General features: G+C 45.7%; 1 protein-coding gene across 1 annotated transcript in view; it reads left to right on the forward strand.

Moving 5' to 3' along the window:
• The window catches only part of LOC146076000 (uncharacterized), a 31,059-nt gene extending 19,929 nt beyond the window's left edge, over positions 1-11,130 (forward strand). Inside the window, exon 3 of the mRNA XM_083185758.1 lies at positions 3,900-11,130. Coding sequence (XP_083041884.1) covers positions 4,070-5,191 — 1,122 coding nt within the window. The 5' untranslated portion in view covers positions 3,900-4,069 and the 3' untranslated portion in view covers positions 5,192-11,130. The remainder of the gene's footprint in view (positions 1-3,899) is intronic.
• The last annotated feature ends 5,749 nt before the right edge of the window (positions 11,131-16,879 follow it).

A 16,879-nucleotide genomic window follows, 5' to 3' on the forward strand; every position in this document is an offset into this window, starting at 1 on the left:
AGAGATGTGTCCACATGCATCTATCCCCCACTCACCACAAGTCGGGTTACACATAACATGTGAGCGCACTATGACTGGGTACCGCCAAGCGTCTGATCATGTGACTTTTTTTGTTATGCGCATTATTCACAAAGTGATGCGATAGGACACACAAGCAGCTTCTGCTTATTAAAATATGTGGCATTCCTATATATTGTGTGTGACCACTGCTGTATCTGCATATGAAAAACTGGAAAACACTAAAGTAGCATTTCTTATGTAGACACAATGCAGGGATTCCACATATTTTAATTATCAGAAGCTGCTTGTGCGTCCTTGTCACATCGCTCTGCGAAGAAGATGCATTTTAATGGAAAAGACAGGTGTTTAAGCAGCGCTGGTTGGAAAAAAATGTGTGATCTATTGGAATGGTTTCACAATAGAAGCATGCAATTTATTATACACAATGTAGTCAAATGATTAAGAAATGAGCAGTATTTGTATTACTAAGCAATTGCTGTAAGATAATAAAAAATGAAAAAATAAAAAAATATATAAAAACTATAAAAAAAATGCTAGTGCACTAGACTAATGTCCCATGATTCCTGGTGTAGTAGGGGGGATATGTGGCAATATTTGTGGGATCAGTCTGTTCATATTATGCCCTTTTTACATCATACCCAAATTATTGAGTGTATTACCGTCCACTGGTGGGTAGTCATCCTGTGCTGTCAGCAACCTCCTCAGCAGATGTTATGCTGTCCAAGTGGATGTCCAAATTAACTTGAAAGGTGCAAGGCGCTGGCAGTAAATGGAGATACGGCTCCTGTTCTGGAACTAGTGGAGGTTTCAATAAAGGGCTGGTTCGGATAGGTCCCAATCGAGAGTGACAGGAAAACAAATGCCAGGAATCTGGGTAGTACTCCTTCAATAGGGTCTGGGTGGCACGTCTGACGCGTTTCGCTGTATTCCACAGCTTTACCAAAGGATAGGGTGTGCTTGTTCCCAGGGGGGTATTTATACTGCTTCAGGAAGTAGTAATTGATCACATGATACATGGTCACATGGTACATAAGAATGAAAAGGAGGCAAAGTACATTCATATCAACAACATACATAATGTTTTTTTTTTATATAAACTTTCTAGAATGGGAGTTGTTTAAGGATATTTCTAATATTATGGTGGTGATTCATTGGTGGACAGAGGTCATGTGTCCCGGCTAGTCTCTCAATAATCTGTGTTCTTACAGGTGTTGTTAGTATTGTTATTGGCTGTTATACATTCACGTCTGGGGATTCCCAAAAACAAACGCCACCAAAAAGTGTGGCGTTTATTTACTCTTTCTATAGGTTAGTTGACCAAGTGGGGTGGAAGTGTTAGCAGGAATGCCGCACTTCATTCTCCCTCCAGAGAAGTGAAGGAGCATGCACCCGGTGACCGGAAGTGTATACAGCGCACACGCCAAGGACGGAAGTGCGTCATTCGAAGTGCGGGTGTTCCCAGGAACAGTGCCCTGCATAACACTATGATCTGGCTGCCGGAAGTGGGGCTTTAATGGGACTATAGGATGACAGAAGTGGGGCATATATGCGTCCCATTTTGGATATATAAGGATACATGTACAAAAAAAAGGGTCTTTGCAAAGAATTATTGCTGAAAGTGAAAAAGAAGAGATTTTAATTTTATGTATACAGTGGCAGATTCTTATAATACAAATATACAATATTTGTATGAAATACTTTTGATGTGAGATTGTGTTATCGGTGAACAATTATTTCCATTCAAGTCCTTTAACTGACACATTTCCTATCAAAATATACAGAAGGGAAAGAATGGGGAGAGAGAGAGAGGGGGGGGGGGGTGGTGAATGATTAGTGTTCTAACAGCTCAAACTGTTGCAATATGGATTTATTTCGCATAATCTTAGTAAATAGTGATTTATGACAGAAAAAATATTTTCCTAATCAGTTGTTTATTTTTTATTAATATTTATATTATAAATTCTATGCATTATTTATTTATTGTAAAGGTTCCTTTTTCACTTTTTTTTTATCTCAGTCATTTTCTCCTTTGATAAAGCAGGGAAGGGGAGGGGGGAGAGAAAAAAGGGGAGGGGGGAGGGGGGAGAGAAAAAAGGGGAGGGGGGAGGAAGGGAGAAAAAGTGGGGGGAGTGGGGATATATCGAAAATAGGTTTAATTATTAACAGATAGCTTAGTTAGGCAAACTCATAATAGAATATTTAGTTCAACAGACTCCTTTCGGCCTCCTGGATGAATTGAACCTAGTTGATGCTTCCAGAAGACCTCCTGACGGGCAAGGCTTCTAAAGAGGTCTCCCCATCTTGGTGTTGCGGCAATGTGTTCTATCCCGACAATTTTCAATTCTGAGGGGTCCATATTATGGTGAAGGAAGAAGTGTTTTGATACACTATGCGTTAGAATCCCTTTCATAATATTTTGTCGGTGCTCAAGGAACCTAATTTTTAGTTATCTGGTCATGCGACCTACATAGTGAAGGTTACGGTTACACCTCAGAACATATATGATATAAGTGGAGTTACAGTTTATGAATTGTGTTAGGACATAAGGTTTTTCTTTTTGTGAAACTTGATAAGTCTTTGTGTTCATCATATGTGTGCACGTGTTTCATTTATAGCAGCCCTTTGGTTTGGTTGGAAGCCATGTGTTCATAGAATCCGGAATCTGATCTATATTTTTCAAAAAGCTGGGAGCCAGTTTTTTGAGAGTGGTATTCTTCTTCAAGATAAATGGGGGTTCAACTAGAAGGGATTGGTTCAGTATTGAGTCTTGTTTGAGGATGTTGTAGTTCTTTTTTTATGATTTTTGATCTTACTGCTTGCACTGTTATAAGTGGCAATGTACGCCAGTTTTCTAGTCAGAGGTCTTTGAGGGCCTTCATCCTATCTTCTATTCTTCCCTTTAAGGAGTTGTTCTCTTTCACAGTTTTGTGATTCCATGTATGCTTTCTCTCTTAGGTCTGGAGGATAGTCTCTTTGTAAAAAGGCGGAAGTCATTTTTTTGGACTGGAACATGAAATTTTGAGTGTTGGAGCATTTCCTTCTCAGACATGTAAACTGACCTTTAGGTATTGCTCATTTCCAGGGGAGGTAGTGCTCACTTTGAAAGTGTAAATAGGCATTTATCCCTACTTCTTTGTTATGGTTCTTTGTGGCTATCTGATTTCCCATGATCTCCAATGAGATACCCAAAATTAAATATTGGTGGGGTGAAAGTGATGGGTGAACTTGAAATTATTATCATTGTGATTTTAAATAGTCTACAAAAGATTGTTCTGAAAGTGCACCCCCATCCCAAATAATAAAAAGGTCATCGGTGTACCGCCCATAGAAAACCAGGCTTGCGCCAAACTCTCTCCCCCAAATCAGTTGGTCCTCAAATTGCCCCATATATAAATTGGCGTAGCTTGGTGCGAACCTGGTTCCCATTGCGGTATCCATGACTTGTAAATAGTGCTTGTCCAAAAAAAGAAAATAATTGTGTTGTAAAATAAAAAGAATAGCATCCTGAAGAAGGTGTTGGTGTTCCACTCTCAGGTCATTATCCTTACCTAGCCTTTCGGCTATAGCTTGGACTCCTAAGTGATGTGGAATATTGGAGAATAAGCTTTGGACGTCCAAGGTTAGAAAATTGTAAGAGCTTTTCCAGGTTTGTTAATGGAAAAAATGCTCAGTGATACAGTCCCACTATGGAATGGAGCAACTACAAGGACTGTTTAACACACAAGGAGGCTGGATGCATGTGGTCACATCTGTACACAAATATAACATCATGGTCAGTGTCTGTGATATTTGCTATTGTGTATAAATATACATCTTATACAATAAAAGTAGCGTTATCCTGGTAACCGTTATGCTTTTACATATTAACTTTCTTACAGGACATATAAGGAGCAAGATTCAAATGAAGACGACGTGGAAAGGGAAATTGTTCTGCGCTCAAGCCAACTAAATACATCATATCTCCTTACACCTCAGGAGGAGGAACAAACACTATTTTATTTTCTGGATAGAAGAAACCTTCAGCAACTAATTTGTTCTCACCTCATATATGATGAGTCTCACAGGAGAGAAACCACATGTGTGTTCTGAGTGTGACAAAGGCTTTACATGTAAATCACGGCTTCTCATACATCAGAGGAGTCACACAGGAGAGAAACCACATGTGTGCTCTGAGTGTGGCAAAGGCTTTACATGTAAATCACAGCTTTTCAGACATCAGAGGAGTCACACAGGAGAGAATCCACATGTGTGCTCTGAGTGTGACAAAGGCTTTATATATAAATCACAGCTTCTCATACATCAGAGGAGTCACACTGGAGAGAAGCCATATAAATGTTCTGAATGCAGAAAATGTTTTTCCCAGAAGTCAAAGCTTGTCATACATCAGAGGAGTCACACAGGAGAGAAGCCATATATATGTTCTGAATGCTGCAAATGTTTTACCCGGAAGTCACTTCTTCTTCGACATCAGAGGAGTCACACAGGAGAGAATCCATATAAATGTTCTGAATGCAGCAAATGTTTTTCCCGGAAGACACATCTTGTCCTACATCAGATGATTCACACAGGAGAGACACCGAATAAATGTTCTGAATGCAGCAAATGTTTTTCTCATAAGGCAGATCTTGTAATACATCAGAGGAGTCACACAGGAGAGAAGCCATATACATGTTCTGAATGCAGCAAATGTTTTACTCAGAAGTCACATCTTGTCCTACATCAGAGGATTCACACAGGAGATAAACCATATCATTGTTCTGAATGCAGCAAATGTTTTTCTCAGAAGGCAGATCTTGTAAAACATCAGAGGAGTCACACAGGAGAGAGGCCATATAAATGTTCTGAATGCAGCAAATGGTTTTCTCTAAAGTCAGATCTTGTCCGACATCAGAGGAGTCACACAGGAGAGAAGCCATATAAATGTTCTGAATGCAGCAAATGTTTTTCCCAGAAGTCAGATCTTGTCACACATCAGAGGAGTCACACAGGGGAGAAGCCATATAAATGTTCTGAATGCAGCAAATGCTTTTCCCTGAAGTCACGTCTTGTCCGACATCAGAGGAGTCACACAGGAGAGAAGCCATATAAATGTTCTGAATGCAGCAAATGTTTTTCCCAGAAGTCACATCTTGTCCAACATCAGAGGAGTCACACAGGAGAGAAGCCATAGAAATGTTCTGAATGCAGCAAATGTTTTTCCCAGAAGTCAGATCTTGTCCTACATCAGAGGAGTCACACAGGAGAGAAGCCATAGAAATGCTCCGAATGCAACAAATGTTTTACTCAAGAGTCACATCTTGTCCAACAACAGAGGAGTGTGTTGGCAGTATTAATAAACAGATGGACAGACAGCACTATATGGGGTATATACAGACAGCGCCATATAGAGCAGATTGGAGGTGGTATACACAGACAAATGTATGCATAGAATACCATATGGAGGTTTTGACGGATGGATACAGTAGGTGACTAGGACAGACAGAGCACCATATGGGGGAATAGCTTGCCAGGAGAGGGCATAAAGACATAAAGACGCCTCTCTCCCTGTGTAAATACACTGCTGGGCTTTGCCTCCCCCTCTGTACATACACTGCTGGCTGGTCTTTGACTCCCTCCCTGTGTTAATACACTGCTGGGCTCCGCCTCCCTCTCTGTGTTTGTGCACTGCTGGGCTCTGCCTCCCTCCCTATGTACATACTCTGCTGGGCTCTTCCTCCCTCTTTTTGTACGTGTACTGCTGGGCTCTGCCTCCCTCCCTCTCTGTGTACGTGCACTGTTGTGCTCTACTTTCCTCCCTGTACATACACTGCTGGGCTTTGCCTCTCTCCCTGTGTACATTCACTGCTGTGCTCTACCTCCCTCCCTGTGTATGTTCACTGCTGGGCTCTGCCTCCCTCCCTGTATACGTGCACTGCTGGGCTCCACCTCCGTCCTTGTGTATGTGCATTGCTGGGCTCTTGCTTCCTGTACAGACACTTCTGGGCCCTGCTTCCCTTCCTCTCTGTGTTTGTGCAATTCTTGGATCTGCCTCCCTCTCTCCCTGTGTACCTACACTACTGGGCTCTTCCTCAATCCCTCTACATACACTGCTGGTCTCTGCCTCCCTCCCTGTGTCCGTGCTCTGCTGGGCTTTCCCTCCCTCCCTCTCTTTGTACATGCACTGCTGGGCTATGCCTGCATCCCTGTGTACATACACTGCTGGGACCTGCCTCCCTCCCTGTGTTCATACACTGCTGGGCTCTGCCTCCCTCCCTATGTATGTGCACTACTGGGTTCTGCCTCCCTCCCTGTGTATGCACAATGCTGGTTTCTGCCTCCCTCCCTGTACATACAATGCTGGGCCCTGCCTCCCTCCCTCAGTACTTGCACTTGCTTCCCTCCCTGTGTACGCGCTCTGATAGGCTCTGCCTCCCTTCCTCTCTGTATAAATGCACTGCTGGGCTCTGCCTCCCTCCCTCTCTGTGTATATGTGTATATGCACTGCTGGGCTCTGCCACTCTCCCTGTGTATGTACACTACTGGGCTCTACCTCTCCCCCTCCCTGTGTATGTGCACTGCTGGGCTCTGCCACCCTCGCTGTGTACATGCTTGGCTCTGCCTCCATCCCTCTCTGTGTATGTGCACTGATGGGCTCTTCCTTCCTCCCTCCCTTTGTATGTGCACTGCTGGGTTCTGCTTCCCTCCCCATGTAGGTGCACTGCTGGGCTCTCCCCCTCCCTGTGTATGTGCACTGCTGGGCTCTGCCTCCCTCCCTCTCTGTGTAGGTGCACTGCTGGGCTCTGCCTTCTACCTCCCTGTGTCCATACACTGCTGTGCTCTGGTTCCCTCCCTGTGTATGTACACTGCTGGGCTCTTCCTCCCTCCCTGTGTATATGTACTGTCACAAATTACCCCTGTTGGGTCTGTGTGAATGCAGCCTGACTCCTGTGTCCTCAAGGTGCAATGCAGCTGTTGTATAATTAGGCCAATAGCTCTGGACCTTGTTTCTCAGGCTGATCATCTGTAGTAAGTCCCCTCGTTAATGGAGCTTAGGTATTCTGATTGGGAGTGTTCCCTTTATCTCCCATGCTGCCTTTCACCCAGAGGCCTGTGATTGGTACAGTCTATCTGAATCTGTTCTCTGGTCATCAGCCATATTCCTCAGCCCTCCTGACCCTTCCTTGGTCCAGTGTTCCTAGTGCTTTCTGTTCTGCAGAGGATTAAGTGCTGGTTTTTCCATCTACAGTATTTCTGCTGATCCCTTTTAGAGTGTATATGTATGGAGTGATATGGGGTTTGCCATCCAGCCCCACACGGGTTATATTGTGTATTATTAACATCTTCATGCATTGTTGCATTTATGCCAATAGCAAGGACATACTGTCTTCTGTGTTTTTGTAGTCAGTGTGGTAGTGAGGAATTACTTATTTGGTTGCATTGTTGCATTCCTGGGAGTTCAGTGGGGGATTGCTCCCATATTCTTCCACTTAACTCCCTGGTGTTTCTGACTTAAGTAGGGGTTACTTATAATTGTACGTTGGTCTGCTGAAGGATCGCTTCCCGTGGAGTAAAGCCGTGCCACATTTTGCTTTGTTTCCCATTTCAGTTGGTTTTAGTTAGTTTCCCTCTTGTCCGCTCTGGAGGTGTTTTGCATCTTCTTTCCTTTCAAACTCCTGGTGGCACTGGGGTTGTGGTGAACCTAATTTACCCCTTTTATAGTTGAAGTCTTAGCTCTGCAGGTGCCTATAAGCTCTGGAGGTATTAATAGAGTTAGGGTTGGGATTGTGGCCTGTCCATCCCGGTAACCTTTTGTCTGAAATCCCAGCAGAGTCCTAACCAGTACACTGCAGGGCTCTGCCTCCCTCTCTCTCTGTGTATGTGCACTCCTGTTCTCTGCCACCCTCCCTGTACATACACTGCTTGGCTATGACTCCCTCCTTGTGTACATGCACTGCTGGGCTCTGCCTCCCTCCCTGTGTATGTACACTGCTGGGCTCTGCCTCCATCCCTCTCTGTGTACACTGCTGGTAACATTCTCCCATCCTGTCTTTGTATGTGCACTTCTGGGCTCTGCCTCCCTCCTTGTGTATATGCACTGCTGGGCTCCACCTTCCTCGCTGTGTGCATACACTGCTTGGGCTCTGCCTCCCTCCCTGTGTACATGCTCTGCCTCCCTCTCTCTCTGTGTATGTGCACTCCTGTTCTCTGCCACCCTCCCTGTACATACACTGCTTGGCTATGACTCCCTCCTTGTGTACATACACTGCTGGGCTCTGCCTCCATCCCTCTCTGTGTACACTGCTGGTAACTTCCTCCCACCCTCTCTTTGTATGGGCACTTCTGGGCTCTGCCTCCCTTCTTGTGCATATGCACTGCTGGGCTCCACCTCCCTCGCTTTGTGCATACACTGCTTGGGCTCTGCCTCCCTCCCTCCCTGTGTAGATACACTGCTTGGCTCTGCCTCCCTCGCTGTGTGCATACACTGCTGGGCTCTGCCTCCCTCCCTGTGTACGTGCACTGCTGGGCTTTGCCTCCCTCCCTGTGTGCGTGCCCTGCTGGGCTCCGCCTCTCTCCCTGTACATACACTGCCGGCCCTGCGTCCCTCCCTTTGTATGTGCACTGCTGGGCTCTGCCTCCCTCTCTCCCTGTGTACGTACACTGCTGGGCTCTTCCTCCCTCCCGTTGTACATGCTCTTTTGGGCTCTGCCTCCCTCTATCTGTGTATGTGTACTGCTTGGCTCTGCCGCCCTCTATCTGTGTATGTGTACTTCTTGGCTCTGCCTCCCTCTATCTGTGTATGTGTACTGCTTGGCTCTGCCTCCCTCTATCTGTGTATGTGTACTGCTTGGCTCTGCCTCCCTCTATCTGTGTATGTGTACTTCTTGGCTCTGCCTCCTTCTCTCCCTGTGTATGTTAACAAGTATTTATTTTTACAGAGTGCAGTGGAATTACCTTTGGAGATCCTTCCAAGCAGCCGGGCCCCATAGTAATCTCTATAGTTACACCACTGATTATAGGAACCCTGTATGCGGCCTTGTACCACCCTACAGGTCTCCTCTGGTCTCTCTCCTTTCCCTCATGCCTCCATATTGCTGCCTAACCTCACACACTCTGAATACTATGTACTACCTGTATCACATAGTAACCAATCATTATTAAATGTGTTAGGTTGCTGACACTAGACTGCTAATAGTGGATTTCTAGTTGCTATGGGTTACAGCACATCCTTGCTTTTCACATGTTATTAACCAGGTCTGATGGAGAGCACAATGTGTAATAGGCAAATACTAACATCCTCCATAATAAATAGCAGCACAGTAACAGTATACACGTTACTATGACACAGTATATACCGATATAATCTGCATGAAGGACGATGTTCTAACTAGAGATGTGTGTGCTTGGATTCCCCAGATCCGACCCTGCACAAACAGTAGCAATCTGAGCCCGGGTCCGAGCACCGCTCTGAGCTTTCCGTCTGACTCGTTTCCAGGCACGTGGGCAAAATGTCATTGCCCGATGCTGGATTCTCGCGAGATCCGGACCGCTATGTAAATAGCAAGTGCCCGGCACCATTTGTCCTTTGTGAGTTAGGAGGGTTAGGGATAGGAGTGTGCTTAGTACTGTGCAGAGCTTTGTTAGGTTAGGTAGGTTAGGGACTGGAGCTGTGTTTTTATTTTTGCTGCTGGGGCAAAAGCCAGTGCCTACTAATGTCACTGTCTGCTCTGCTCTCTGCTGTTGTGTGCTCTGCACTGCCAGTGAGTGGCTGCAAGCCCAGTCAGTATTACCTCTACCTGGCCAATTCAATCAGACGTGTATATGACTGTGCAGTGTACACTGTTGTTAAACTTATTAACCACTTGTATACCAGTCTGCTGGTGCATCTGCTGGTGTATTTTTTACTTCCCTGCTGGTGTATTTTTTTACAGCGTTATATAACTAGTAAAGATATTCTCTGCTGGTGCATCTACTGTACTGAGTCTGACATATAAATAAATATTAATGAATTAACAGTGTACTGGTGCATCTACTAAATAAAATAATATCTCTGTTGATGCATATTAATTATACTGCCGTGTATATATAATATCTCTTTGGTGATGCCTAATTAATTTACTGCCATATATATAATATCTCTCTTGTGGGGTCTAATTAATTGCTGCCATATATATAATATCTCTCTGGTGGGGTCTAATTAATTTACTGACATATATATATAATATCTCTCTGGTGGGGCATAATTAATTTACTGCCGTATATATAATATGTCTCTGGTGGGGCATAATTAATTTACTGCCGTATATATAATATGTCTCTGGTGGTGCATAATTAATTGCTGCCATATATATAATATCTCTCTGCTGATGCATATTAATTATACTGCCGTATATATAATATCTCTCTGGTGGGATCTAATTAATTATACTGCCATATATATAATATCTCTCTGGTGGGGCATAATTAATTTACTGCCGTATATATAATATGTCTCTGGTGGTGCATAATTAATTGCTGCCATATATATAATATCTCTCTGCTGATGCATATTAATTATACTGCCGTATATATAATATCTCTCTGGTGGGGCATAATTAATTTACTGCCATATATATAATATCTCTCTGGTGGGGCCTAATTAATTTACTGCCATATATATAATATATCTCTGGTGGTGCATAATTAATTTACTGCCGTATATATATAATTTCTCTCTGGTGGGGCCTAATTAATTTACTGCCATATATATAATATCTCTCTGTTGGGGCATAATTAATTTACTGCCGTATATATATAATTTCTCTCTAGTGGGGCCTAATTAATTTACTGCCATATATATAATATCTCTCTGTTGGTGCATAATTAATTTACTGCCATATATATAATATCTCTCTGGTGGGGTCTATTTAATTTACTGCCGTATATATAATATCTCTCTGTTCGGGCCTAATTAATTTACTGCCGTATTTATAATATCTCTCTGGTGGGGCATAATAAATTACTGCCGTATATATAATACAGGTTGAGTATCCCCTATCCGAAATGCTCGGGACCGCGAGCATTTCGGATAGGGGAATTTTCCGGTTTTTGGAATATTTTTTTTGCAGCCATACTTACCTGTCCCCTGATGGTCCCCGGGCGTCCACAGCAGGCCTCCGGCATCTTCTCCTGGTCTCCAGCGGTCCCAGGAATGCATTGCGTGAGTGTGCGCGCGCACCGGTGACGTCACCGGCGCGCGCGCACACTCGCGCAATGCATTCCTGGGACCGCTGGAGACCCTGGAGAAGATGCCGGAGGCCTGCTGTGGACGCCCGGGGACTTGGTAAGTATGAAAAGAGGGTTAGGGGTTAAAAAAAAAAAAAAATTCGAATGATTCCAAAAACCACGGTTTTTGGAATAATTCGGATAAGGGATGTCCGGATACCGGATACTCAACCTGTATCTATCTTTTGGTGCATCTACTGCCGTATATACTTGCACTCCAGTGGTGCTGTCCTGTAGTGTAATATATTGCACAACTCCACAAAAATAATGGAGATCCAAAATATGGAGAATCAAATTGGGAAAGATGAAGGGCCGCTTCCTCTTCTGAATCTGCTGCATATGCAAGTAGTAATGATGACATAGACGATGATATGCCATCAACGTCATCTGCCAAGGCTGATGTCCAGTGTCAAAGTACGGGGCATGTAAAATCCAAAAAGCCAAAGTTGAGAAAAAGGAGGACCAAAAAAAATAAATTCAAATCATTGGACGAGAAATGTAAAATTGGCAATGTGCCATTTACGACACGGAGTGGCAAGGAACGGTTAAGGCCCTGGCCTGTATTCATGACTGGTGGTTTAACTACACATGACCATGCAAGCCCTCCTACTCCCCCCTTTAGAAATTTGAAGAGATTTCAGGTGTCATCAAAAACACAGCAAACATCTCTGCCTACTAAAGAAGCCATGTTGTCACAAACCCCCAAGCAGAGTCCAAGGGTGTTGGTGGTTGCGATGCTTGACCTTACCATCGCTGTATAGGAAGAGCTGGCTCCTTCCACCATTTTCAGCACTCCCTCTGCATATGCTGGAAGGATCACCCACAGTGCAGTTCCTGATTTAGATAATGAAGGTGTCGATGTTGTAGACGGAGGAGGATATTGATGTAGCTGGCGCTGAGGAGGAAGTTGACGAGGAGGATGCTGAGGTGGTTTGCTTAAATGAGGCACCAGAGGGGGAAATAGTTGTTGTCCATGGGATGAAAAAGACCATCGTCCAATAAATCCACCTCTATGGTCTGGAATGTATTGCCATATGTATGGCATATGGGCAGAGGACCAATAAATCCACCTCTACAGAAGAATCCTTGGCTCAGGTAATAAACACTCTCTTTGTTCTTATCAGTGGTACCCAGAAACAAAAGAAGAGAGAAACACAATAGTGTAATACATTAAGTCACATAAGTGAATATAAATGTTCACACAGGTGGTATGACTCGTACCCTTGGTGTAAGTCTACTTTTCAAGGTAGACTACAATCGCATATAAGGGAGCGGTAACGTCACTGTCACATCCAAACAATTCCAGATCCCAACAGCATATAAAATGAAGAAAAAAGCTGATATGGTGAAGTACAGCTTTTTATTATTAAAACAATTTCATAAAACAAAGAACAAGGTATGCCACAGCTGACTCTCACCGAGTGGTGTTGTCTACAGCAGAAGTGGTAGACAATATGCGCAGATGTAACAACAACAAACAGGCGTCCCTGGAAGTTGATCACCCCAGCTGGTCAGATGTCCTCTATAATATATTTATCCCTAGAAAAACTAGGTTTTTCATATTGGTAAATTTCCCCCATTATGCCACATACCGCAATGCCCCAGACCCAATATGCCACATACATACCACCCAACAGAGAAGAAGGGACAGCTGTGCTTGCCAAAATTAGGGGGCAGGACCTACTATTGGGGCACTCCTGCGAGGCCACATCCCCCATTTTTTTCTGCTATGGGGCATGGCCAGCATTCTGAGAGCTGCTGGCCATGCCCCCAGCCTCTCTGAATAAACGCTGTGCCATATATACACAGTTCCAGTAAAATGGGCGTGGCATGCACACAGCGTCTATTAACAGACGACAGGGAGACTCCCAACTGCCCCCCCCCCCCCAGCGGGACACTGCTGACCACGGGAATGACACTGGAATGTCCCAAAATACTGGGACGTTCCCGCGATAGGCGGTACGGTTGGGAGGTATGGTCAGTGAGCAGTGTGAGTGTAGTGAGCTGCTACAGTTAGCGGCTCAACATGGTGGTTCAGAGCAGCCAATCACCTACAGACAGGTCTGACAGAGAACCGGCACACTCCAGGAGTCAGTGAACACCAGCGACGGTTCCTGGAGCGAGTGAGTCAGTTGTTCTCATCAACACTTGTCTATGAGAAGAACTTCCACTCACCCATACATGCCTACATTTGAAAACTAGTTTCAGGGATATTATAGTTGGTAGCAGAATTTTGCACAGCACCCCATTGAGGGGGTGTGTCATGCTCCACCCAAAGGGCGGGTCTAGTTCCATATATGGAGACACTATAAAAAGAGATTGTGAATATGGCACCTAGAAGTGTGGGGTGTGTGTGTGTTGGGGGGGGGGGGTTATTTTGGTTTACATGCAAAGGCAAATTCACTCTCTAATGGACAAAACCATTTGGGTACTTGTGTATTTTGGCGGCGCCCATCGCATTGCATACCATAACGTAATGGGTGCTCACAATGTTAAATGCACCCCCACGCCACCCCCCAACTATAAACGTGAACCAGAAGCGTGGCGAGCGGCGGCGGTACACGTCCTACGACCTTTTCATACCCCCACTATCCACGTCGGCGTGGAGTTGAGCATAGAAAGTGTGGCGAGCGCAGCGAGCCCGAAGCGTGGCGAGGGGACGCGGATACCTTCACAGGTGTCCGCGTGGCGAGGGGACGCGAACACCTGTGAAGCCCGCCAGGGGACGCAGATACCTGTGAAGGTATCTGCGTCCGCTCGCCACCCTTCGGGTTCACGTTTATAGTGGGGGGGGGGGTAGCGTGGGGGTGCATTTAACATTGTAAGCACCCTTTAGGGTGCTTATATGATTTTTCATCGCATAGGGGGTCAAAATCGAATCGCATCGCATGCCATCGGGTACATGGCATGCGATGCGTTCATCGTACGATGCTGAAATCGGGCGCCGCCAAAATACACAAGTACCACCATTTGCACTGCAGGGTAAATACGGCTGCTTTATTTTTACACTGTAATATAGATATCAGTATGATGTACAAACCCCACCTAAATGTAACACTCTCTGCACATGTTACATCTACCCCACCTGCAGTGCATATGGTTTTGTCCATCATTAGAGAGTGTTAGAGAATTTTCCTTTGTGAGTGAACCAGAATAATCCCCTGGGTGAGTACTGCTACATCTGAGAGGAATTTTTTGAAATGACTTACTGTATATCCAAATGTAGATGAGCCCCAAAGCAGTTAGTAAGGAGATACTATACTTGGTAAAGTGCTGGGAATGGTGCTGATGATTCAATGTAAATGTATCTGTCTCTCATTTCGTTTTTCCCCCCAAAATGTAACAGTGTAATGTGGGCTAGGTGAAATGAGGGAGATTGCTAGACTAATAAGGGAGAGAGGGAGAATACTGCTATGTCAGGGAGTCTCCTTCAGAATGCAGGAGGGTAGGTAACTATTATGTAACAGTGTAATGTGGGCTAGGTGACATGAGGGAGATTGCTAGACTAATGAGGGAGAGATGGAGATTGCTGCTATGTCAGGGAGTCTCCTACAGAATGCAGGAGTGTAGGCAACTATGGTGTAACAGTGTAATGTGGGCTAGGGGACATGAGGGAGATTGCTAGACAAATGAGGGAGAGAGGAAGATTGCTGCAATGTCAGGGAGTCTCCTGCAAAATGCAGGAGGGGATGTAACTATGATGTAACAGTGTAATGTGAGCTAGGTGATATGAGGGAGATTGCTAGACTAATGAGGGAGAGAGGGAGATTGCTGCTATGTCAGGGAGTCTCTTGCAGAATGCAGGAGGGGAGGTAACTATGATGTAACAGTGTAATATGGGCTAGGTGACATGAGGGAGATTGCTAGACTAATGAGGTAGAGAGGGAGATTGCTGCTATGTCAGTGAGTCTCTTGCAGAATGCAGGAGGGGAGGTAACTATGATGTAACAGTGTAATGTGAGCTAGGTGATATGAGGGAGATTGCTAGACAAATGAGGGAGAGAGGAAGATTGCTGCAATGTCAGGGAGTCTCCTGCAGAATGCAGGAGGGGAGGTAACTATGATGTAACAGTGTAATGTGAGCTAGGTGATATGAGGGAGATTGCTAGACTAATGAGGGAGAGAGGGAGATTGCTGCTATGTCAGGGAGTCTCCTGCAGAATGCAGGAGGGGAGGTAACTATGATGTTACAGTGTAATGTGAGCTAGGTGATATGAGGGAGATTGCTAGACTAATGAGGGAGAGAGGGAGATTGCTGCTATGTCAGGGAGTCTCCTGCAGAATGCAGGAGGGGAGGTAACTATGATGTAACAGTGTAATGTGGGCTAGGTGACATGAGGGAGATTGCTAGACTAATGAGGGAGAGAGGGAGATTGCTGCTATGTCAGGGAGTCTCCTGCAGAATGCAGGAGGGGATGTAACTATGATGTAACAGTGTAATGTGAGCTAGGTGACATGAGGGAGATTGCTAGACTAATGAGGGAGAGAGGGAGATTGCTGCTATGTCAGGGAGTCTCCTGCAGAATGCAGGAGTGTAGGCAACTATGCTCACCTCAAGTGGCTCACTGCTCACACGGCTTGATGAGCTCATAAGTGAGCAACCCATCTCTAGTTTGGATGTCAGGGATCTTAAGATTTGAGCAACTTCCTCGCTTGCGTGATATCAACTGCCCATGCGCTAGATGCCGGTGGCGGCAGCAGCAGTTGGGCCAGCTCTTCCGGGATCCTGCTGCTACAGACGCTTTCTGGGTCCAGCCCCCTGTCCCTGCTGCTGCCGACTGGGCCGTTACGGCGCCTGTCCCGAACAGGAAGGAGCAGGACTCAGGATAGGAGCAGCGCTGAGCGCAGGCGGCGGTGGGAGGTGAGCAGCAGTGGCGGCAGCAGGAGGAGAGGATGGCCGGTCTCCTGTGTCTGCCAGAGCCCCTGACGGCTCTGCAGCTGCGGCGGCTGGACGAGCACAAGTACAGCGTGTCCTGCTGCTCCCTGGTGGAACCCTACATGGAGATCTACTGGAACTGGCTGGTGAGGAAGGTGCCACAATGGATGGCCCCAACACTATCACCATGGTGGGATTGGTCATGAACCTGATCACCACCCTCATCCTCATCTACTACTGCCCCACGGCCACTGAGGAGGTAGGTGCCTGCATGTTGAGTATGGCTGGCAGTCGGTGTCGGTGCAGGTATGTGTGTGTATGTATAGGGAGGGAATAGGGTCTCCATGGTCAGTCTCCAGTCATTGCAGTGTTTGCCCTCCCTGTTGTGTCACCTGATAGTGCACATTCTGCCAGCTCAGCATCCATCTGACATGCCACATGCCCTGGTGTCCAGAGTGTGACAATCAGACTGCTCACTCAGTATGTACATATGCAGTGACCCTGTATCTGTCCTCATGTTATTTATAGCGGATCCGGCCACCTGACTCCCCCCTGCCTGGTCTCCCAGCACTGTCCCCACTACACTACTCATCTCTTGCATTCCACTGACTCCCCTCTATCTGTTCTCCCAGCACTGTCCCCACTACACTACTTCTTCCTTTCCCTCTCCCCTGACTCCCCTCTGCCCTGGTCTCCCAGCATTGTCCCCACTAGACTACCCATTCCTTGCCCTCCCCTCTG

The sequence above is a fragment of the Crinia signifera genome, chromosome 4 (assembly GCF_055691185.1).
Source record: "Crinia signifera chromosome 4, ASM5569118v1, whole genome shotgun sequence".
NCBI classification, from domain to species: Eukaryota; Metazoa; Chordata; class Amphibia; order Anura; family Myobatrachidae; genus Crinia; species Crinia signifera.